General features: G+C 44.8%; 1 protein-coding gene across 1 annotated transcript in view; it reads right to left on the bottom strand.

The window, feature by feature from the left end:
- Positions 1-379: 379 nt before the first annotated feature.
- GALNT10 (polypeptide N-acetylgalactosaminyltransferase 10) overlaps positions 380-23,620 on the bottom strand; it is a 91,579-nt gene continuing 68,338 nt past the window's right edge. The window contains exons 6-12 of the mRNA XM_075441516.1: positions 22,422-22,605; positions 21,412-21,529; positions 12,737-12,844; positions 10,660-10,881; positions 9,813-9,929; positions 7,565-7,714; positions 380-6,778 (exon numbers count right to left, since the gene is read on the bottom strand). Coding sequence (XP_075297631.1) covers positions 6,611-6,778; positions 7,565-7,714; positions 9,813-9,929; positions 10,660-10,881; positions 12,737-12,844; positions 21,412-21,529; positions 22,422-22,605 — 1,067 coding nt within the window. The 3' untranslated portion in view covers positions 380-6,610. The remainder of the gene's footprint in view (positions 6,779-7,564; positions 7,715-9,812; positions 9,930-10,659; positions 10,882-12,736; positions 12,845-21,411; positions 21,530-22,421; positions 22,606-23,620) is intronic.

Raw genomic sequence — 23,620 nt, 5'->3', positions numbered from 1 at the left:
GTGTGATGGGTTGTTCCCATCGGTTTCAGAGCTGGCTGGAGGCAGCTGCGAGGGGCAGACGGGAGCTCACGGCTCCTGCCCACAGGCATCGCTGCAGCCCCCAGCTGCCTGAGCCTGCCAGGTACGCCTGGCACAGCGCTCGGGTGTGAACTTGTCGGCTGCTTGTGCGCCAACACAGTGAACACTGCAGTTTATGCCCAACGCCTTCCAAGGGCAGCTGGGAAGGATGTGTCCCGAAGGGGCTGGAGGAGAGCAGTGTGTGACTATGCTGAGGAAACACCAGACCAGGGTAACTAAGCTTATTCTCATAAGAAGTAGAGAGAAGGGAAATCAATCACCAGAGCAAAACAGGCAGGGACAGTCATTTCTGCATACACAGTTTCAGAAAACACATTAAAAATTTATTTTAAATATATTATAAAAGGAGGTCCATTCAACTTTAAAAACACTAGGCATTCTACCAATGATTCCCAATTTATGAAAGCTACTACATTAAAGTGCTACAAGTCCTTTACCACCCGCAGATATTAGGCTGTTGGTCCTAATATGCACGGAAATAAACATACACTGATTCAAGAGGCACCACCCAGTTTTACAGATAAAACGCATGCAGTACAAGGAACAGACAAACTGCGACCTGATCATTGAGATCCTGGAGAATGCATTTTGAAACCAATTCCCTTCTCCACCCTAGAGGCTAAAGCTATTTGTTCCTGTTATCATAACGGCTAACGTTTTAGTCTATTAGCTTGATCAATTTTTATCTTGTTTTATGGTTGAAGTTCACATTTGCTTGCTCACTAATTGGGATTAGGGCTTTTTTCCTAGACTTGAACTAGTAGATTTAAGATCACATAGATCCAGTGGCTTTATATAAAACTCCCGAATCCCTCACATCTGCTGGGAGTCATTGAAGCCTTTTGGGTCATACAGAAGCATCAAGAAAGCTGAAATGCAGCGAATAAAGGAGGACGCTCATCTAGCAGAGGCAGAATCAAAAAAACAGCATAGGATTTTTATTAGGATTTCCACAGTCTATCACTGCCTAGTTTCATACACAGATCTCCAAGTTAAAGCATGACACTACGAAGGAGCAATCGGAGCAGGAGGGGGAGTTTATTTCAGTTACACTTTAAATTTATAATGTGAACAAATCAATCTGGTTGATAAGGAATATGAAATGAAGTGACAGCTGTGGGTTGAATGTTGACAGAAATTTCAGATCTCAGCCTTCCCATTCTCCACCCATTGCATCTCTCCTCTCCACCTGAACCAGGTGAGGACTTGCAGCTTGTTTTAAAATACGGACACGACACTCATTAGGTCAGCACATAAAGCACCTAAAGCTGGATCTTACACAGGCTGGGAACTTGCAGCGCACAGACTTTCCTTGCTTAAGATCAAGTAATAGGCCACTGGTAGACTGGGAGCAGGACCCAGTGCTCCTGACTCCCAGCCCAGCTCCCCTTTTGCTGTGTATCCTGTGAAAGACCTTTTAATCCTACCCCCATAGACTCTGACATTAACCTAAAGCTACTCACCATTCTGGCAACAGTTTCCTAACTATTTAAAAAGCTTTTCGTGCTAAGTGATTGTTAAAATTGAAACCTAGAGTGCCGCTTGTCAGGTCAGCTAAGGACCGACTGGGGCAGCACCAGGCTCCTTTGTTGCCAGTAGTTAGAAGTACAGGAGGTGGCCAGCAACGTGAGCCACAGCGGTCGGGCATGGATGTGGGATGCAAGGAGAACTTGAATCCCTTGTGCCAGCAGAGCCAGACTGTTTCAGACATAACTTCACCAGGGCTCTTCCGACCGAAGGCGTGACAGGCTGACTGCTAGAGGCCATCTGCTCTCTCCAGTTAAAACCATTCAAGTGTCTGCCTGTATCCTGAAAGACAATTTAAAATTAAAGCTTCTCTCTTTTTACCCAGCAGTTACGCGATTGCCCAGTATGACTTCATGAGATCTCTCTCCCCGCTGATGCAAGCCAGTATAGCTACTGTAATGATCCTACAGCAGCTACAAGAGCGCTGTGTTCTCGCAGTGCGGGTTGCTGGGGGTGGCTCTTTGACTTTCAGTACATTGGTGTCTCAGCGCAGCAGGGAGGAGGAAAGTTTGCCGACTGGAACTCTCCAGTAAAGGAAAGCAAAACCCTGTGCACAGACTGCTGAAAAACAAACCAAGAAGAAAGTTTAGCTGAGAAATTGCTTTCTTGCTACTTCTGTATTAGAGATTTGAACACGCCCTTTAAAAGTTTCCCAGTGATGCAAGGCATCGACTTTCTAAAAGACACTTCTGCTGCAGATTTTATATCCTTTTGAGACTATTTGTGATTTCTGATTTGTGTGCTTAGAAAATAAAATGCAGGATCTTGCATGCCTGTGAAATGCGTGAGCCTTCACCACGAGGTGAAACATCCAGCAGCTAACCAAGACATCCTCTGGTCTAGCTGTAGTTCTTACAGAGCACCAAGAGGAAGCTGCCATCCTTTCCAAGTCTTCCTATTAGGAGTGACACCCCTCCCAGACTCATTAATTATATCGATTTAACAGAGGAAACACAGGAGCTTCTGAATTAATGTCATTCACACAAAGTTTGCACTCAAAGTCAGACTATTTCAAAACACACACAAACACTGCATGAGTCAAGCTTACTCTTACACCCTTATCTCCCAACCCCTTCCCCTCTTCTCTCTTGTCCAGCAAGGCACTAGGAAATGGTTCAAGTTTAAGCATTTGCTGTACATTTACATTGAAAAAGGCACATCTTTATTTTAACGATGCTGTATTCCCCCTTCAGTAAGGCTCACACGTTCTTCTGTTATGGTGTGGAAAAGAAAGTTAATTTCCCAGGCATGAAAAACGATACCTTGCACACGTAAGAGCCCCAAACCTATTACTCTGTTTGTAGGTGTTAGAGATTAGCACCAGTATAAATCAACAACAGCTTCAAGAGCAAGTCAAAGTATTATTATGCGACATAAGACATGTCCAGGGATCCCCCAGTTGTCTGGGATTCTGATACTTGAAAGCAGCAGAATTTCTGCAGCCAAAGACAGAGGTGTTTGAATACTTTGGAGAAAAAAAATATGAAAACATTTATTTTGCATTAGATAATCACTGGTATTTAATCTCTAGTCTTGACTTGCATGCAGATGTGAAGATTTGCTTATGTATTCATGCTTTAGCAATTTTGCTTACAAATAACCAAAAGTAATTGGAATAATTAACCAGATTGCCCAGCAAAGGCTCAATTAAAGATGCAGATGATAAAATACAGCTTCTATTTCTCAATCAGTGGATGGTTTGCTATATTAAGTCTTCTCATTAGTCAGCAAAGCCTCTAGGGTATTGAAAAGTATAATTGATGTAAACAAATTAATAGCTCAAAGCCTAGCAAGCCAGTCAGAAGCGCACAGAATTTGTGGGGCATTTATTACAGTCCATTCCCAAACCTTCAGAAAACAGATCAGATCAACTAAGAAGTACCCAGTAGGACCACTGACACTAAAGCTCCAGTTCCCATGTACAGGTGGTCGGTTGTCAAACAGGAATTGCCTCAATAATTACCTAATCTTTTAGTGCAAACCGCTAAGAGCTGTCCTTTCTCTCCAAACCAAGATCACCCAGTGGTAAAAGACCTGTCCGTCACTGCAGTTCTCTCTGAAGCAAGCGCCCAGCAAGCCAAGTGGCTAGGGACTCTCTTCACAAGGCAAGCCCAAGCACGAAGCAAGCCATGCATTTTAGAAACAGAAGCTAATCCTCTCATTAGAAAAACTAAGATACACAAAGTTGCAAGCTGCAAGCAGAATGACCTACAGTCCATTTATATCATTTGCTGATTCTGTCCCAATTATCAAAAACTAGCACTGCTGATGGACAAACAGCTTCTTGTTCCACAGGTATTAAAACATTCATGAAGACATCTAGTCAGGGCATCTGGTGATCCACAGTCAGCACTACTAGACTAATGAGAGCATTAATAACTTAAGGAAAGCAACAGTCAGACACAAAGCACTGGAAAGCGGCTCTGTCTCCCACAGAAATGAAAAGGAATCCTAATGACAGACATATTGTAGCTACTGAGAACATAACCTGTCAACTCTGACGCTGGTCTCACTTCCCTAGCAATACTGCTGCAAAACTGTCACAAGGAAAGCATAGTGCTTTTCTCCTTTCTTCACTCCCAAAATGTTAGACACCAGCACATTTGACAAGCCCGGTCCCAGCTGTAACACAGTGCCTGTTTCACAGAATCACAGAATGGCAGGGTTTGGAAGAGACCTCTGTGGATTGCCTGGTCCAACTCCCCTGCTAAAGCAGGTTCCCCTAGAGCAGGCTGCACAGGACCTCGTCCAGGTGAGTTTTGAATATCTCCAGAGAAGGAAACTTCACAGCCCCTCTGGGCAGCCTGTTCCAGTGCTCTGTCACCCTCAGAGGGAAGAAGTTCTTCCTCGTGCTCAGACGGAACTTCCTCTACTTCAGTTTGTGCCCATTGCCCCTTGTCCTGTCACTGGGCACCACTGAAAAGAGCCTGGCCCCATCCTCCTGACACCCACCCTTAAGATATTTATAAGCATTTGCCTTGCTTCATGGCTGCATGGGCCAGGTAAGTTGGCAGAACAGGTCGGACATGGCCTCAACTGTGAGGATGAGAGAGGTAGGAATGATTTTGAGCCTCACAGCCAATACATCAGACTTGAGAGGCAGCGAGATGTGCCCTGGTCTGCTCCCACCTGACAGACAGAGCGCTACACGGCCCCCAAGACATCTGAAACATGGGCCATGATCCTTCAATTTGCAACACCAGAAAGGGCTTCTTACTTCTGGAGCTCTGCAGAGGGATCAGCCTGCTTGTTTCTTGACACGAGGCAAAAATCTCCTCACCTTCACAGGAGAGAAAGACACCCCAGAGCAGAGCTTTCCTGCCCCTCCGAGGAGGGAGGTCCATTAACCGTGCTTACCAAGAGTCCCAGAGGGTGCCCCACTCCTACCACGAGTGTTCCAGCCCTTCACTCCGAGAGCCAGCTGCACGCTACCTACTCTTGCAACACTCCTGCATGGGCAGTTGGACAAACTGCGGAGCTGGGCAATTACCAGAAAAGGGATCGTTTTATTGATTTACGCAGCATCTTTGCAAAAGGTTAACAGCACCGTCATTCACAGCTTTTACTAGAAAATGCCTTCAGTATCAGACTAAGTCAGCTGAACCATTAAATCTGCTTTTGCAGCAACTTCATTTTGAAGCAGTGTGGGGTTTTTTTAAACATTTGCTTCAGACAGACTTGAAACCAGTGGCCCTCCGTTCATCCTCCAGTGTCAGTACTTTTTTCCAGCTCCCAGGATGAGACAATTCTGGTTCAGTGTCTGGCAGATCCTGAAGCCAAACCAGAAGAGTAATACCTTGCACTGCTAACTGACTACACAACGGATGGGGTGCTAATCAAACTGGCCCATCAATCCCGCATCTCTGCTTAAGCAAACAGATTTCCAGTCACAATAAACAGCACAGTGCTGTGGACGTTGGGAAAAAAGGAGAGATTAATACCACATTCCCATAAGGCTAGAACACTACTGACCACAGGACTCAGGACTGCAAACTACAGACTGATGAACAAATTGATAAAGACCAACGGCTAATCTCAGCCCTGACTTAATTATCCTGACTTAATCTGCTCACACCAACTATGAATTAAGTTAGCCTTCAAATCTCTAAAGAAAAAATGGAAGTTGCACCTTCATGTAGTAGATTTAGCTCTGAGAAACCTTAGAGCTGTCCATGCTAAAAAGATTCTGAATAAGAGGCAAATTTGGAACCTGATATCCAAAGGCTCTTAGCAAAAATCTTCACCTGTAAGAACTGTGCTTACTTAAAAACCTCTGCTAATCTTTCACCTTGAAGATTCAACAGCGAGTGACAAACTGACTGCAGAGTGAATGGACCAGAAACCCAGATTACTCATCGTGAATAACTACAGCGATATTCCCAACACTTGGCTGAACTTCCACTAGACTTCATCAGAGCTACGATTTGGAAAGTAATAATACTCAACCTGTTTGAAATACATTTTGGTTTAGGGCAAAAAAAAAAAAAAATTCATTTTTCATTTTGATGGTGTTTTTTTTTTATCAGAGGATTAAACCTTGTGTTCAAGATTTTACTTATATGCACTTTGCAAGATAAAGCACCTATGCGGGAACGCTTCAGCGGGTGGTATAGCAGCTACAGAAAGTCCTGGAGAGTCCTGGATAACAAAATCATTTAACATCAGACCCAGGTGGGAAACAAAACAGTAAAAAAAAAAAAAAAAAAGGCAAAACCAACAAAAAGAAGCAGTTTGAATCACATTCAGACTCCTTTGAAAACAGAGTTTCTGTTCCAGTCTCAGCACAGAAGTGGCTCTGGCAAAGCCTTTAAAATTCCACCATCCCCAGATGAGAAGGATGCAGCATCTTCACAATAAAGACTGGCCTGCTAGATAACCTTCTCCTGAGATTCTCCCTTTTACCTTCATTAACTGTTTAAAAAAAAGTATTCTTAAAAAAATTTTTTGTAACCCTCCCCAGTAAAAACTATAATTGTAAAATATATATATATATTTTCTCAGTCTTTTAAAGATCAAGATTTCTGTTAAATTTTTCCAAGACGGTTGAGTTTGTATGTTCAAATATCCACTGCTGTGTTGGAGATGAAGGATTGCAGCTGTTCATAAAGATCTTTCGATCACTCTCACTGCAGTCCATACAGCTGCTGCTTACTGGATGGTAGAGGGTCTTGTCCTGGAGAAGAGAAATTTGACGTGAGGTTGCTAAGCAGAGAAGCAAAGCTGTTTTAAAACCAACAGAAAGAAGTCTTAAAAAACAAGGCAAGCTGCTTTGTCACTTGGATGCATCCGAAGAAGCTGTTCCACACTCAACTGGCTGCCAAGGGTCAGGGTCTGTTCCCACCCTTCAGCGGTATCGAGCCCAACCCTCACATCTGCACCAGGAAGCTCTAAAGCTGTGTCTGAAGCCGGGTTCCCCAGCCTACAGGCTCACGTCCTGCTGCACTCACTCCACAGCCTGGTGCATGCAGACCCCAAGGACTAGGACAGGACGTTTAGTGAAGAATTTACTTACCTGTTGCCCACAAAAGCATTGCTTAGTAGGAGGACGAATAAATCCTTATCTACTTATCCTATCTTCTAGTACTCAGAACAAAATGATGAACACAGGACACCTCTCTACAAACAGGTTTTGCAAGGGTGTTGCATCACCTCAGTGCCAGCTGCCGACAGGACTGCAAGGAGAGCGTCTTTCTGCTTAGCAAGCCCTGGAGAAGCCCCAGTCATCACCATTTCTAACCAGTGGAAAAGGGGAGTCACCTCTTCCTAATCAAGAGTAATTAATGGCACAATGACAACAGCTTGCCCGCAGATTCTCTTACCACAGCTACAGGACTACCTGAACAGAGGAATAAAACACGAGTGGTGACATTTTAAGGAAACTTAAGTGCCCACAGGCAATTTGACACCTTAAATGAGCACATGCGTAGGCATGCATGTCCACATAGACATGCAGACTCACTTTTCGGTATCTCCAGAGCTGGTTCCCCTTCATTCCGTGACAGTCGTAGAGGGTCACAGGGCTGCTGTGGGAAATGGCATCAAAACAAAACTTCTTGGTGTGCTGAGGATCCCCGGGACGGATGTCTTCTCTCCAGCTGAACGTGAATACCTGCCAGGACAATCAGGACCCTCAGGATGGCTGGCACTGGGCATGGTGCTTTCACCAGCAGCACGACGTTCCCTTCTTTACCCACAGGGTGGGGATGGCTTCAGGGAAAGGACAGTATCTTCTAGAGAAAAAATAATTCCACCTCTGGGGACAGGGACTGCTGACTAGGGGAGTCTGTAAGAGCTACCCCGCAGACTGCCACGCAGCATGCGAAACGAGACTGCGCTGCTGCAAACAGCCACGCTGGTTAGCTGGGGTACTAATAGCAGCCTTGAATGTCTCTGCTGTGCAGACGTACATCACGGACTAAGTGAGCAGCTGACCAATTGCAGCACCACACAGCAAGCAAAAAAGACAGAGAGCTACAGGAGCTCCCAGTTAAAGCTGGCAGTAAACGCGCAAGGCTGCGCAGGCAGCCTGCATCTTGTCCCATGCCTTCTGGGACAAGAGAGCAGGAGCCCACGGCTCCCCAGCCCACTCCACAGGAGTGTCAGGAGGGCAAACACTAGGGCAATGTGTCCTCACACTCTTCTCTCGCTGACCCTGCAATGATCTCTCAGCGCTTTTGGGTGAGATGAAAAGAGGGATACTACAGAAAAGAGGAGAAAGGGTTTTAGCTCCAGTAACCAGGCACAGCCCACGCCTGGCAATGCTGTGGCCTTGAAGAAAGCTGCTGGATGCCAGCACATGCGGCCTGGACATCCCTGAGCCGCAGGTTTGGGCCATGGGCGGAGAGTCGGTGGAAGTACCACCACCTACGTGCTCTGCTCCTTGCCCTGCCCCTTGGCATTTGTCTTTGGCCATGGCCTGAGACAGTAGAGCAGCCTAGCTGCATCTGCAGTCTGATGACTTATGGCACATCTTAAGCATCGTAGGACCAAATCCCACAAAAGATAAACTTGTTTAAAGGCAGGCACTGGTGTCAAGCTTTTGCTTTTTGCTTTGACAACAACAGCCCCTCTGGCAAGGGTGCAAGTGTCCTCTGCGACCAGCACCAGCCGACATGGTTCTGCAGGGCTACAAGCACACCCACCTCTCAGTCCCTGGGGAGAAGGGCTGTTCTGTGGGCTCCTTTTGGAGCCAGCTGCAGGAATGGTCCTCTCGTCAGAGATATCTCATGGGGCAGTAAGAAACATCAATAATGAGCAGGGTGCTACTGTTTGAAGCAGCATGCCCAAAAACATTTGCACAAAGAAGCTACTTTGTTCCTGTCTCTGTTTCAAACCTCTCTTGCAAGAGAAATTACCACTACCATCTCGGCTCAAAGCTACCCGGAAGTTCAGAACACATTCTCCTCCTAAACACAAGCCAATGCTAATTGTTCAAGATCCTCCTGACACAACAGAGGCTTAGTTTTGGACTGTGCCTGAGTAAATTGGTTTCGTTTCTAGTTTTCATGCATCAAAATTGATATGCAACAACCCTCTGTCTCCTGCTACTGAAGCCATTCCCCTGAAGAGTTATGCATGGCTTGGTAATAGAGGCATTGTTTTCTTGATCTTTTCTCAGGTCAGCTGCTACAGTTTAGACAAACTAATATTTCCCTCCCTTCTGTTACAATAAAGCTGTCATTTCTGGCACCTTATATGTTGAGAGAGTGAATCTATAGCCTGGCCCGGTTTCATCTCTCTCCAGCATTGGCTGGGTGTTTATAATGCATTTGCCTCGTGTCAGAAGGATGATAGTAAGCGGTTATTGAATGTTCCTGCAGCTTCATTAATATGCATGATGCTCCTCTATCACTTCTTTCAGCACAACCTTTGAAGTTAATACTCACTTTGTTACATATTACAGCTGCCTGTTACTGGTTTATTATTTTGGCATATTGTTTTCTTGTGCTTTCTTTTGTTCGCTCTGAGAACTTCAAAGCAGAGGTAAAAGCTCTACACAGTCTACCAGGCTACAGACCCTGCCACAAGCACAAGCCACATCCTGCTACAAGCCCATCAAGTATAATTAGCACATGAGCCTTGGGGTGCACCGTACCCTCTATTCACCTGACAGAGTTCTGCAATGGCCTTCCTTCTCAAACATCTGTTCTTAGAACTTCTCCCTCCCCACATGCATTCAGGGGCCGACGTTTTAACTAGGCTGTTACCTGCACGTTGTTCCATGCTGCCTCTCCTTTGTCCTTCACACAGTTTTCCAGCCTCAGTGGGGATCCCAGGGCTCCGTGCTTAGTATCCACACACAGTCCAGTTCCTACATTGCGTATCTGAAATAGTAAATTAGTTGCTGAATCTCCTGTTCTTACCAAGTGACAGTAAAGAAGGCTTAAATTGCCTCAAATAGTGGCAGTATTTGCATGAAGACAGTTTTAAGATTCCTCACTTAACTATGTACCTGAGCTGGCAAATCACAGCTAGAAGAAAGCACAAGAACTCAAAACTGGGACCCGTCGCCAGCTGTACAACAACCTCCAGGACATAGCAGAACCCATCAGCTACAGGGCTGCAAAGCCCACCAAGATGTTGTGTGTCACACTCCTGGGGTGATTCTTTGCCCAGAACACAGCTGACCTTCAAAAACAAAAATGGTTTTCCTGGCTTTCAGGTGAGAAAGCTAAGGAGCAGAGTAGCTCAACACAGTTGTGTAGCCCTTTGGAAATACAAGATTTCTCCTACTGCCCAGCTGCTGCCTCTCCTTAGTCCTCCCTGTTGGCATGTTCTGCCTCCTGCTAAATACATAACACGCAGAACAAGACAAGTCTCTGTTCTCTTTGTAGCTGTGCACTAACACAAACAGCTACCTGACTGCCGCCTTCGATCAGGCCAATATAAGGGCAGAGGATTTCTGGCCTTTGAAACATATCAAGCAGAATCTCTAACCACTCCCTTGCCACCTTACTCACAGCAAACCGGCACTGGAGCACATGGGCAAGGCACCTGTAAACAAACCAAGCTGCAGCCTGTTTGCCCACTGCAGATTTCAGAGCACAAACTTGCCTCTCCCCAGGCAGCTGCCGGAGGCTCCACCGGTGGGTAGAACTTTGGCAAGTCCCACGCGACCTCGTTCATGAACCACTTGAAGCTTTTGCAGTTGAGGTTGTTGCGAAGTTCCTTCTGAGCTGCGACGTCCCCTGCAGAAAGATGCCGGTACTCTGGTCTGCGCTGGTAGATGTACTCTGCGTATTCGTCCATCCACACCTCAGCCACCCGCTTCAAGTTCTGTGTGGGTAACAGCCACGCATCAAAACGAGAGGGAAGAACACCCGAGAGCACGCTGCACAGACTACTGACATTAGCATTCAGAACAGCTCTGGTGTTCTCGCTCAGAACGGATTTTCATTCACATCCACTCTTTCTCTCCAGCTTCAGGATGAAGATTATTTTTATTATTCTCTAGTTCCAAGGGACTTTTAGAAAGATATTTTCAGCTGAGGTCAAAACAGAATCCTGGCACTTGGCCATTATATCTAGTTCCTTGTGGCTAAGAAAAACAACATTAATCAAAAGTTGTGTTTTTTTCCTTTTTTTTTTTCTGTAAAGAAGCTAGTCAGAAAATGATGCTGGTAAATACTACTGGACATTCAAAGGTCCCTGACAAAAAGCTGCTTTCTTAAATCCTTCTTATTGTATCTTTTATATCCAATCTAGGCATGGGATTTGCAGTACTCCCTTCTTGAAAGCTTCGGTTCACAATATTCTTTCTTACCACTCTTTTTCCATTTTCTTGGGTAAAAAGCTGTTTAAGAGAAACTCTGAGATACCTCAGAAATATGGAACTTTCACGTGATGACTCTTCAGAAAAGAAGCAAGGGGTTTACCTGCTGGCAGCAGTATATTTCACATATTGCTGTAAAGCTTAATCCACTCTGCAATTCCAAGACAGCAATGAACACCACCCTCTCCAGATACCCGCCCTACTGCTTATCACAACGCGCTCAAGAGACCGTTGGACCTTGGACTGCTCTCTGGCAACATCAGGTGCATTCCTGGTGCCCCACAGCACCGTGCCATGCGCAGTCATGACTTCAGTGACCCAGCAGCACCGCCCTCCTTGCATCCAGCAGTGGCCATTTGCTACCAAGAAAAGTAGAACGTTAAGAATGAGCAATGTGCGGGCCCTGCCCCAAATACGGCCTACACACAACGAGCAGGTGTTCATCTCAAGGTGACTGTACGATCTTATACGCCAAGAAACAGCCTTCCCTACACCTGCCTGCCATCTCCTTCCAGCACTGTGGGAGTATGCAAGAGGCAAATAATGAATCAAAAGAAATATAGCTCCTTCCTGAAGAGACGGCACAGACAGGAGAGCACTCCATCGCTCTGACAGGTCATTGCTGGGCTGAGTAATAAATCCAAATCTATAACTAGGGCGATGCTATCAAACTGGGAAACATTTTAACCCTGTGCAAGCCAGAAGACTGCAGAACAGCAGGGTACCTTTATGTGTTTTTTAGTTTTGCAGCCTTCCTGCTCTTGCGATTTTTTTTCTCCCACCAGAGGGCAATACAATCCCTTCTCAATTTGGAAATTAACTGGTGAAAGCTAGTGCATGATAGGCAAAAGCTCTTTCCTCTTTGGGCTACACTAGATTCAGAAATAAGACGGCACAGAACGTTCCATCGTGGAAAATTACAGCTTGCCCATTCAGTGGTCTGTGATGCCTGAAGCTGAGAGGTCTTTCAATCATCAAAACACAATCACCACGCTGAAGCCTGCTGCTCTTGCAGAACATAGCTATAAAACAACTGAAGTACTATACAAATAAAACCATATCTTGTTTTTATTGGTGATTCCATAGCCAGTGCCTGATTGCAAAGTCCCTTCCCAACACCTAGCAATGTCTGATGTCTGGAGCATGGCAGCTGTCCGCACATGAGCCTGCAGCTCCCCTAGCCTCTCTTCCCTTTCTGCTGCACATCCACCACTGCAAAACTGCTCAATTTGACCACTGTACAAGTACAATTTAAGGACTACAAAGCCTACATTTGCCTCCCATAGTGGGGTGAGAGGAGGCAACAGCATGGTCACATTGCAGTCAGACATCTGTCGGGCGAAATGCATTGCCACTTACTCTTGCCAGGCTGACTCCAGTTGGAACCTTGTATGGAACATATTTTCTGTAGATATGACCAACTCTAGAGCAAGGGATGTCCTCCATGCGACCCCCACACATCCATACCTGTGGAACAGCAGAGATACAGATTCATTCTTGGTTATACGGAGAAAAAAAGAAGAAGAAAAGCTTTCAAGTCATGAAAAAACTTAACCCAGATTTTTTACTTTAAAGCACTCTCCCAAATACCCTTCCCTCCTTGACTCAGTCTCAAATCCTATAACTACCTGCTTAAAGTCACGCAGCAAGCCTTGATTTAGCACAAGTGCTATCAAGTCCAATGGCTAAACAGTTCAATTTTGCATTCTTTAGAAAAAAGAATAGAAAAAAAAATTCAAGCACCCAGAGAACGGCACACAGTACACTTTAAATTGATACAAGTTATTACAGCAATAGTAACTGCAATAGTTAAACTGGACTGCCACATAGGGCATGGCCGTAGGTTGTGTAACGTTGCCGTATAAGGGAGGCCATCTCTGTAGCACAGGTCATGTGTTATGCAGAATACTCCAGGGAATTCGTGAGCCTGCTCAAGTGCTAGAAATCAGAAGCAACTGCTACTTCTTCCTGTGGTTATCACTGCTCTCATATGGTTTCATTGCTGACATGCACTCATTGCTTTTGCAGCCTTACAGTTCAGTGGAAATCCCTGCCTGGTGAAAACATAACCAGCTTTAAAAAAGCCCTCAGCAAGTCCATTGAACACCCTGCTAGTTGAAGACCACCACCTTGATGCTTGATTAATATCCAGAGTAGGCCCAGAAGCTTCTTTTCCCATCTGGGAAAGTTTCACTCTGTGCCAACTCTCTGCAACAACTTTCTTTTATTCCTTATTTATAGCATGGATGTAATCATTCTGTCCAAGTGAAACCAAAGGAGATGTTTTCTGAACCAGCCAATCTACTTAATTTGGTTTAAGAAATACATTCACATGTGCTTCCCAGAGGTATCTAATAAATACTTAAAGAAAACGCATCCTTCAGTATGCAAAACAAATGACTTTCTGAACTCTTGAAGCACGACAGTGTCTTGCCCTTCATTTTGTCTCCAGATCTTATGTTAATGCCCCAAAGGCAGCAATATTTAAGAAGGTCCGCTGGTGCTGCAGGCTGATGCTGTGTTCTTGATCTCTCCGTTCACTGTGGCTAATTTGAGCCACCGCAGTTCACTGTACAATGAGCTTAGTCAACAGCTTCACACATAGCAGGCAATTCCATTAATATTCTACAGTGACAATATTAAATACTTAGCTCGGAAGAGAAATATTTGGCCAAGGCTGCTGCATAATTATTAGCTCTGACACTAAAGTCCTCTGGAGTTTCAGCTCTGTCTACTGGCCCTAATAATTACAGTCGTTTGCTGACTGCGTATAACTTAATGGAGGTTGGTTGCTCTCAGTTAGAGGAATATTTTTCACAGGCAACTTCTAAAGTTCAAGGTACTTAATTACATGTCGTTATGGTGAGAGAGACAAGAAGAAAGTTGACAAACACTCCTTCTACAATATTTCATTCCTTTTGTCCCTGCTGTGTCTTGAGAGGCTGGTACAGAAGAGATGAAGATGAAAAAAGAAACTAGCACTCAGCTTCTGTGAAGTTTCTAGAGGAATTGGAAATGCTTCTCATTCTGTAGCTGCTGTGCTTTTTGCTGCAGAGGGCCACAGCATGATCTCTCTGCTAGGAAATTAACAGGTAGACGGAGAAAACAAGAATTTGGGGATGTTTTGCGTTTCTATGGCAGAAACGGTTTGTGCAAGGCTGTAAGAGCTGCAGCAGATCTGAGAACTATAAAAACCTGCAGGAACAGCTGAAGAAGCCTAAAGCTCAGTTGCACAGACACACAGAGGCAGCAACCCATACTCTTTTACCCTGTGCACTGCACCCTGCATCACGAAAGCCTTATCAGTACACAGGCAGCTGCGTTTTAGCGTAATACAAGCCTGAATGAAAATGCCGGCTTGTTATCCTTGCTGCCTGCCCACAGGATGCCTCACCTGCCCCTGATCTCTAAGGAAAGGCTTTCAGTCAGGCCCCGTGAATATACATCTCTGGAAACACAACTTCCCTAAGTAAGGTGAGAAACAGACCCCTGCGGTCAATATGCAGCTAGAGAGGAGAGCACTGTGCTTGCACTGCAGGTCTTGTGAAGCAGTCATACAGACAGCACGTCTCTACTGCTCAGTGGTACACTGGAGAGGCAGCGGGTATGGGAACCCAGACAGAACCGACGAGACACTGGGCCCAGAGCTCCAAGCTGGTACAAGACTCCAGGCACAGAAGAGGACATTACATAAACACATGTAATGATATGATAAGAAAAGCTACTTAACTGAGTTACTGCACAAGTAAAATCTAAGATCAGTTTCACGTCCTCTTTTCCTAACCATGCTTTAAAATATTTACTCCCAAATGATGCTGCAATTACCAGTGCTGCATGGAGGCAACGGAAAGCTTCCTAATTCCTGCTAGCAGAGCTCAGTGACCCTTTCAAGGTACTTTGCCAGCTCAGTGCCTTTTTAACATTGTCTCATGCTGCAAGTGACAGTATAGCACTTGCAGTACAAATCTAATTTTAAAAGCATGCTTTCCATTCATTCATTGCTGCTTTGATTTATTTTATTAGTGAGCTGCTTTGTGTGGTGACAGAACTCATTACAACCTCCATAAAGACAATTACCAGTCCTTATCTATAAAACCGGAAAAAGGGGGAGAGGGAAAGAGCGTGACATGCATTGGTAAAACACAGCTAACAAAAGCATTCGAAAGCGAGAGCTAAAGGTCAGGGGAATCGCATCCAAGGGTCTGCCAAGGAGTAACTGCAAGGGAAGCAAACCCAAAATAGCTGTGTGCCAGCTGAGAGAATGCTTCTACTCTGTTTGCGAGAGCTGGTTGTTTTTACACACCACGACACACCAGAACTTACACTGCTAAAAATACGGCGCTGTCAAACAGCTGGAACAGCGCTGTTCTGCGGGCGAGCACCTTGCGCCTTCGCAGCAACACTGACCGTCCCTTACTGTGTTCTTCTCCGGCCAGGGGAGCCAGGTTCTTCTGCTTGTTGTTTTATGGAAGGGTGAGATGGTGCCTCCTCTCCCTGGCTGACACGACAGTAAACATCAGAGCCTGAACTTCACAGACTTAATTTTAATCAGCCTTTACTATAATACCGTGAGAACCAGAATTAAAGCTGGTCAGGCAGGCAGTGCTTTATACAATGATCTAATCAGATCTCATTAGGAGAGAACAGGAAATTTCTCTTCCTCCTCAGGCAGAATTTTACCAATCTACATTTTGAGCTAGGAACCTAGCAGCTGACAGATCTGCTAGAATTGAGAAAATCTGGATACGCTGAGGTCAGTGGGCATGCTGCAACAGGTTTGTCTAAGGCCCTAATAATAAAACCGTAGACAAGGGAAGTACAATAACAGCACTGGTGATACTACTTCCATCTTCTCAGTGGCCTGGAGAGCTGTAACTCCATATTCATACAGCAACTCAAGAGCCTTTGACTCAGCGTGCTGTGAAAGCACAAGATAATAGGCCACCTATTCTCTACATGGGAATGCTATGCTGATCCAAGTCCCTTTCCACTAATTCAGAAAAAAATGTCACGTAAGACAGCTGAACCTCTTCTCTCAGTCACACAATACAATGTGTGTGAGAACACAAATTATCTGGGGATACAAGGTTTATGGTTTCCAAAGACCGCACCATGCTGAGCCAATGCTTCCTAAGAGAGGGGAAAAAGCACAAAGGAAAGAGTCAAGACTTGAAAAGAAAGCTGCTTCTGCAAGCCACAACAGAAATAAAGACCATGGGATGGACCAATGGAGAGAAGCTGGCTGGTCGTCTGAGCACACACTGAAAGGTGGGAAGAAAAGGACACAGGGGATAAATCAAGGGTGTTCTCTGCATAACAAGGTAGGCGAGAGGATGAAAGCAAGGGCAACCAATAAATTCAGGAAAATTGTAACCCTCTGTATTGTAAGCATCAGCTGCTGTTGCAGCTGGGACTTACTGCTCTATGAAAGCTTAAGGTAGCTCAAAAGGCACAGGGATCTATGTGTTTGCACAATGCCTAGTCTCACACAACGTACACCAGCATGGCCTCTCCGTACCATCTGGAGCATTTAGAGTTGTGATAGCACTTTCCAATAATCCCATTTCAGACAGTGGAGGGGTCCACTTTCCTGCTGCTGCTTGGTGGGAGGCTACCCTGGAGCCTGAACCAAGCACACAGGGTGAACAGAGGCCAAAAATTCAAGTCAGTGGTCTGAAAGTGTTCTGTGCGTCACCAGATGGGAAGGGAGAAGGAAGCCACCCCGGACTGCAGCTGAAAGCCTCAGAATTAAACAGCATGTGCTGGCTTAAAAAAACACCCACAACAAACCACCACACAAAAAAAAGCAGCAGAATGCCCGGCCTGTTTCAGTGTGGGCAAACGTGAGTTGCTGGAAAGCGGTGTGAGTATGTGCCTGGAATAGGCAGTGGAGGCTCACAATCCGCACTGACTTCAGCGACACAACTAGAAATGCTGCCAGAAGTGATCCCTTGGCAGCTGCACCCTAACTAAGCACCTGCCAGGAGGCCAGTGGCAAAACGTGAATCAGAAACGCGCTGCTGACATGAGGCAATGGAGACACATGCGTTAGATTTGCAAACAGAAACTGTGGAGCACTTGGGATTTGTTGGGAAACACACAACGCGTTTTATGCTGTGGAAATCAGGAGAAGCAACCCATGCTGATGCTCTGCGAAAAGGATCTGGAAAAATGCAATGATCTACGATCACCAGAATCAGTGCACTGGGCGTTTCCTACTGCTGAAGCAAGGAGTGAAGACCATGAGTACTGCCCATCTCTTTTGCCTCCCCCTTTAATTGCCCTTTTCAGGGCAACTGTTGCTATGGCTTGTTTGCACCAAGCCCTTTGAATTTTATAGAGGCTTTGCAATCCCTGAATTACAAGATGAACACTTCTAGAACTAAAATGATCTATCACCTAGTGAGGGATATTACAGATTCTCAGTCCTGGCTGTTGAAATACAACGCACAATCAGAGGATTGAGAACCACACCACTCCAGATCTGAGGTACATCTATATTTATGCCATACAAGTCGGAGACGTCACTTCTCCTCTTCTGTTTCCCCATACCCAAAAAATCAGAGACTATATATTTATGGAAGAGAGGTGTGAAGCAGTTTAGTGAAGATTATGTAAGCCAAACAGAAGACAGAAAAACACTAGAAAAGAGGCAACATGATTGCAAATAAAACTGAACGTAGATAAGTGCTGTACAAAGTAGCATTTGCAGAAACGAACAGTTTAAATGCTTCATATATACAATTAAATACACTAATCTCAAAGAAAATGAAGTGGTTACGTAGGCAGCAGAATGTAGGTATTTGTTGGGTATGAAAGAGCATTCAGAAAATCAGAGCTATTCAGTTGTGTTTAGGAGAGGAATGACACATTGTCACTGGGTAAAGTGTTCAACTTTGCTCACATCATTGCAGAAAGATACGAAAGACCAGGAAAAACAGTAAGAGAGGAGAGGTGTGGAAGTGACTCCCAAAAAGCAAAAAAAATCCACCTCAATGAAGTCCATTGAACAGAGAAACTATGGCTGTACAGTTAGCGGCAGCAGAAAGGAAAGGTAACAAGTGCCAGACAGAAATAGCTGTGCATGCTTGTTTACCCTTTCTCCAAAACACAAGAACGTACTCAAAGGTCAGCATCTGGTAACCCACCGAGATGGAGAAGAACGGTTCTTACACGACGCAGACCTGCAGAGCGGTTTGCCTGGAGCATTCTGCAAGCAGGGTTCATGAAAAAATGAGGCCGATTTGAACAACTGTAATGCCTGCAGCTGAAATTCAAGACTGCAATCTTCTTATTGCATCTGATGATGACCTGAAATAGGAAGACCCCTGACCTGCAGAAGTACTGGGTTACAGGCACTGAGATATTCTGGATACACACAGGTCAAAAGAAGGAAGCGTTTTTTCTGCTTGAATATGGAATGGATATATTGACTCCTCCATTTCTAATCTAGAAAGACCTGTTTTAAGGGATTGAGAAGACCCAGAAAACTACAAACCAACAGTCAGGGTTAGAAAGTTTGTTTCTATTTTACAGTTCACCTACATTTTTTTGTCCCTCCAGCTTATGTTTTCTAGTGATGTTTGGTATACACATTTCATACAAGGAGCAAGGTTTCTATTAACAGAGTTTGATCCATCCTCCAGGTAAATGTTTTCTGAGGTGCCAAACACTGACTGTCTCTCTGTTGGCTTGCCTTCAGCCTGAAAGTTTCTTCTCCGAAGGCAGCAGAGCCAGGTGATGACAGAAATATATATGATCTCAAAACAGAAAGGCAAGAGGCTCCTAAATAAACTTGTTTATTTCCAGTCTCTCAGCAACAGAGCCCTGGATTTTAAAATAAAGGCAAAAAATTGTAAAGCACAGTCCATACACGGCCAAAAAAGAATACGCTTAAGGAAAAAGAACCCAAATTCTAGTCCTGGTGAGGCTCAAGGCGGGCAGATCTGATGCAATGGATCAAAGACCAGCAGTAGAAAAGAGTACCTGCATCCGCAACTCCCAGTCACAGGAATGGATTCTTTGTTAAAGCCAGGCAGTAAATTTGGCACGTTTAGAATCTGAATTCCCATTAGATAATAAATAATGTGAAAGCAGTACCCCACGTCTACATCCAGAGCTTTAAATTATTTGACAGTGCCCCTTTAACTACAAAATCTCAGTCTGCTTCTAAAGGTAAAAATGTAGCTCTAAGCTCGCCAGGAAATGTCATAGTTTCATAAATTCTAAGAACAAACCTTCTATTCTTGCAATTCCAGCAGAATTATTAAATCTATCAGCCACAGATGAATGTATCAATTTATCTTAATTTCTGAAAATACACTGAGCCTCTTTCAGTTAAAACTTCATTTTTCTGTTGCACAATGAAAGAAAAAAGGGGGTCTTTGCAGAGATTAATTAACGCAAATTTATCCCTCCACAAATTACCATCTCTGGATTGAAATAAAACACAGTGTGTTTGCGAGAGGATAAGCAAACAGATGAATGAAGTAGTCTTATTTCCTGCAGATCAAGCAGCGCGACTGTCTGCTGCGGCATTAGAGACAAAGGGCTTGCCCAGCCACTGCCATCACTCTTGGAAACCAGCATTTTCAAACGGGGCCAAGCAGCAGAGGCTGAATACTGCCACTGCCCCTCCTGCAGAGAACGACATTGTTACACAGTTTCATTACATGCAGCACAAAGAACAAACGGCTGTAGCTAACGACATCTCCAAAGAGGATTCCCCCCCACCCCTCCCTTCCTGCTACCGTTACGGACAAGGGACCTCCAATGTGACTTTATCACTTATTTTTTTTGTGAGGAAACAATGGAAGAAAAGACACTGTCTTGAAAACAATGTCTTTTTGTGCATTGTTTGCCATACAGTAGTACATGGTCTGTACATATGGCAATAGGGCTTGGTGAACCTAGTTTGATACGCCTTTGAATGGCACAGCGGCATCAAGAATTAGGAATCTGTTTTGTGAGAGATCAGCCATGTCTTGTTTGTCAGGGAGACAGACGAGGAATTTTAGCTGCCAAAGCTAAATTGTGCACTACGTTAGCATCGCTACCATCTTGTAGCCTCGTGCTGAGGCCAGCTAGCTTAGTTCAGTGGTCTTCAGACACCTATAAGATTATATATTCAGCCTCTGAAAGAGAAACCACACAGTGGCCCGACCAGAGTTTGACACAGAAGCCTTTACTTGATTCGCTCCAGGCTATGGAAAAGATTCCCACCACGGAAGAGAAGACTGGGACTGACTGCCACCTGACTTCAGTGGTCTGGGACATTCCAGTGGGTTTCTAGAACGCATTTCAGAGCGCCATATTCCAAGATAACACAGCTACCAGAGGTCTTCGTGGGTCACAGTGACTTGTTACTATTTGTACACATTTTTGGTCAGCTGGTTAACTCTTATTTTAAAGCTGTCAACTGAACAGCTTGGTCCATCAGTAAGTAACAGAATTGTCCCCAAGCCAGGCAGATAATGATCTGAAGTCATTGCCAGCAATGGCGTTATTATTCCAGTTGTTGAAGATTTCTTACAGGGTTATTAATAGTCTCAGCTCTTAGCAGCCAGGAGTCAGACGGATTGACCATAGACAGTAAGTTACTCTCATCTCTGGGAACCCAAGCTCAGGACTGAGGTATTCAAGTGGGCAAACACAGAGCTGCCTGAATCCTCCTTCCCTCAAGGAGGAGAGTATTTCATCCTCTTTGCCAGGGTGAGTACTAAGAAGCCTAACAGTCAGAGCGAGCTCCGCGCGAGCTGACGTACCCTTCCCAGGAAGAGCACATGCATCTGAAGCTGTGACCACAGCACGGGGGACACCCCAGCCAGTCACGCTCCAGAACTGACCCTCACAAATGACTGGTCACACCATCGCTGTTTCTTCTATGAGTACACAGAAGAAGAGTCTTACTACTCCCAGCTCTTTCACCTTTAGTCACACGCAAAAGCAAGGACAAGATAGATAATTTGCATTCTGTGCCTCAGAACAATTCTTACTTTTCAAAACAAAAGTAATTTCCAGAGAACATAGCTCACCTTAAAGGATATTTCATACTGCTCTCCTCCCCATATCTCCAGACCTGCATCATACCCTCCCAGCTCCCAGAACCACTTTCTATCGACTGCAAACAGTCCTCCAGCCATTACAGGAGACCTTAAGGAAAAACCAGACTCCATATTACAAACACATTCAAAGATACAGATCTCTAGCTAAACATTTAAAAAACAAAGCAAGAATTGACAAATACTTTTTTTAGCACCCAGGGTTCCCGGTGCCTTTGCAGCCCTGTCAGAGCATCAAACAGCTGGTTTTGCATTAGCTGCTAATTTTGCACTTGCAAACAAGGAGGACCAGACCAGGCTCCCTTCAGAACCAGTCAATGCCCCTCCTCCAAGCTGGCAAAAGAGTTCACATTAGTGACAGGGCACAACCTGTCCCAGAGGGACCCATATGCTGCACATGGGGTGCTCGTTGTCTCAGCGGTACGATGAAGTCACTGAGCTTGACCGCAGAAGGCATTCTGTTGGGGTTTTTGGAACACTGCAGAAGTATAAAGGACAGCAGAACTGTCTCCATGTTTTCAAGCACAGCAACAGCAGAACATAACTCCATCACAGATTTACCTCTGCAATGCATGGCAGTCATCAAAATCGCTGCCGTTATTCTGCTAGGTTTTCTTCCTCCCCACCCAGGAACAACATATAAGCTGCCATTGGTTTGTTGTTTTTGGCAGAGCATTAGGGATACTAAGTTATGTTTGAAAGATTCCAGTAATAAATGACCACATTACATGTTACACATTACAGTTTTAAATGAAATGTTAACTTCTGAGGGAATTAAGGTGCCAAAAAATAGCAATGAAAAGGAGAGTGTTCACAGCTACTACACAATGCATTTCTTTTAAATCAACAAAGCAAACAGCTGCCAAAAAGCAAGTAGCTTAACACCAGCTTCAGCCTCCTACCACGCTGAGGTGTAAACCAACCCTGTAACAGGGTGTTACCTTGTTAGCCAGCTCTTGGCACACTGCATTTCAGTAACTTACTCAAAGGGGTCACTGGGATCGAGTTTCTGTAACTCAGGAGGAATAGGGATCCTCTTGTAATACATCTCCCAGTCAAATGCACCTCGCATTGCGTCTCCAGCCTGAGTCTCATATCCAAAGTGGTCATGATCAATAACATCGATCATAGGGCAAACGATAGTCTTGCGGTTTCGGGCAATGCGATCTAAAGATTGGAGAAACACATTAGAAAACCTGCACCAGTTGGTTCCGTTGACCATGAAATAACAGAAAGGAGCATCAAAATACGAAGCTGTCCAAGAGCAACATAGCTTTCTTCCCATTGTGCTCTTTTGGGTAGATGCTACTCCTCAATAAATTTGTCTGGTATTTCTGCAACAGTTGAGATATTCAAGCTACAACTATTAGAGATAAAAACATCAGACACTCCTGCTACAGTGACCATCACCCAGAAGCAGAACAGAAAGACACAGCCACACTACGACAGATACCTAAACCACCAGGGTAAAACCAGACAATCTTGTACTCAGTGAACATTCCCCATTTTAACGGGCGACCGGGATGTGAACCCTTTCCGCCCTGATTCAAAGCCAGGGCAATAACCCACTGTACCACCTAGCTTTAATGGCTGTGCCAGAATCTGGCAGGAAGCGGCTCAGACTAAAGGCATAACTACTCTCGGCAGGCTCAAGAAATGCAAGCGGACCTCCTCCCCTCAACCTTTTCTTCCAACCAAATAATACAAGACAGCATTAATTCCTGCATCAACATCTGGAACTTCTTAAATACTTTATTACTAAGACGGTCTCTTGTTGGAAGTTAACTTTCAGAGCAGAGGCCACAAACGATGTTTCAGCTTCCAATGCACGTCTAACAGAAATCCTTTCTGCGCTTTAAAATTAAAGCACGCTCTATGTGTTCTCATTTAAATGGCATTTGAGCTAATTCTGTCCTCCCTCTCCGGGGCTCATGAAGCTGCAAATGTCTTACACTATTGCCAGATACAAACTGTGGTGAAAGCAACAGTATTACCATCCAGTAATCCTGCTGACACATCTGACTACTTTTTCTGAAACCTCCACTTGACTACTGTTGCCAGTTTATTCGACAAAGTCACACCTCAGAGAGAGCTTGCACAGGTCACTTGCAATAGGATTGTAAAGGACTTTGGTACTGGCCAGAGGCATACAGGTACCAGAAACAGAAGGCACTGTCCTTTC

The sequence above is a fragment of the Opisthocomus hoazin genome, chromosome 22, assembly GCF_030867145.1.
Source record: "Opisthocomus hoazin isolate bOpiHoa1 chromosome 22, bOpiHoa1.hap1, whole genome shotgun sequence".
In the NCBI taxonomy this organism is placed as follows: Eukaryota; Metazoa; Chordata; class Aves; order Opisthocomiformes; family Opisthocomidae; genus Opisthocomus; species Opisthocomus hoazin.
This window is presented reverse-complemented; position numbering and strand designations above follow the sequence as displayed.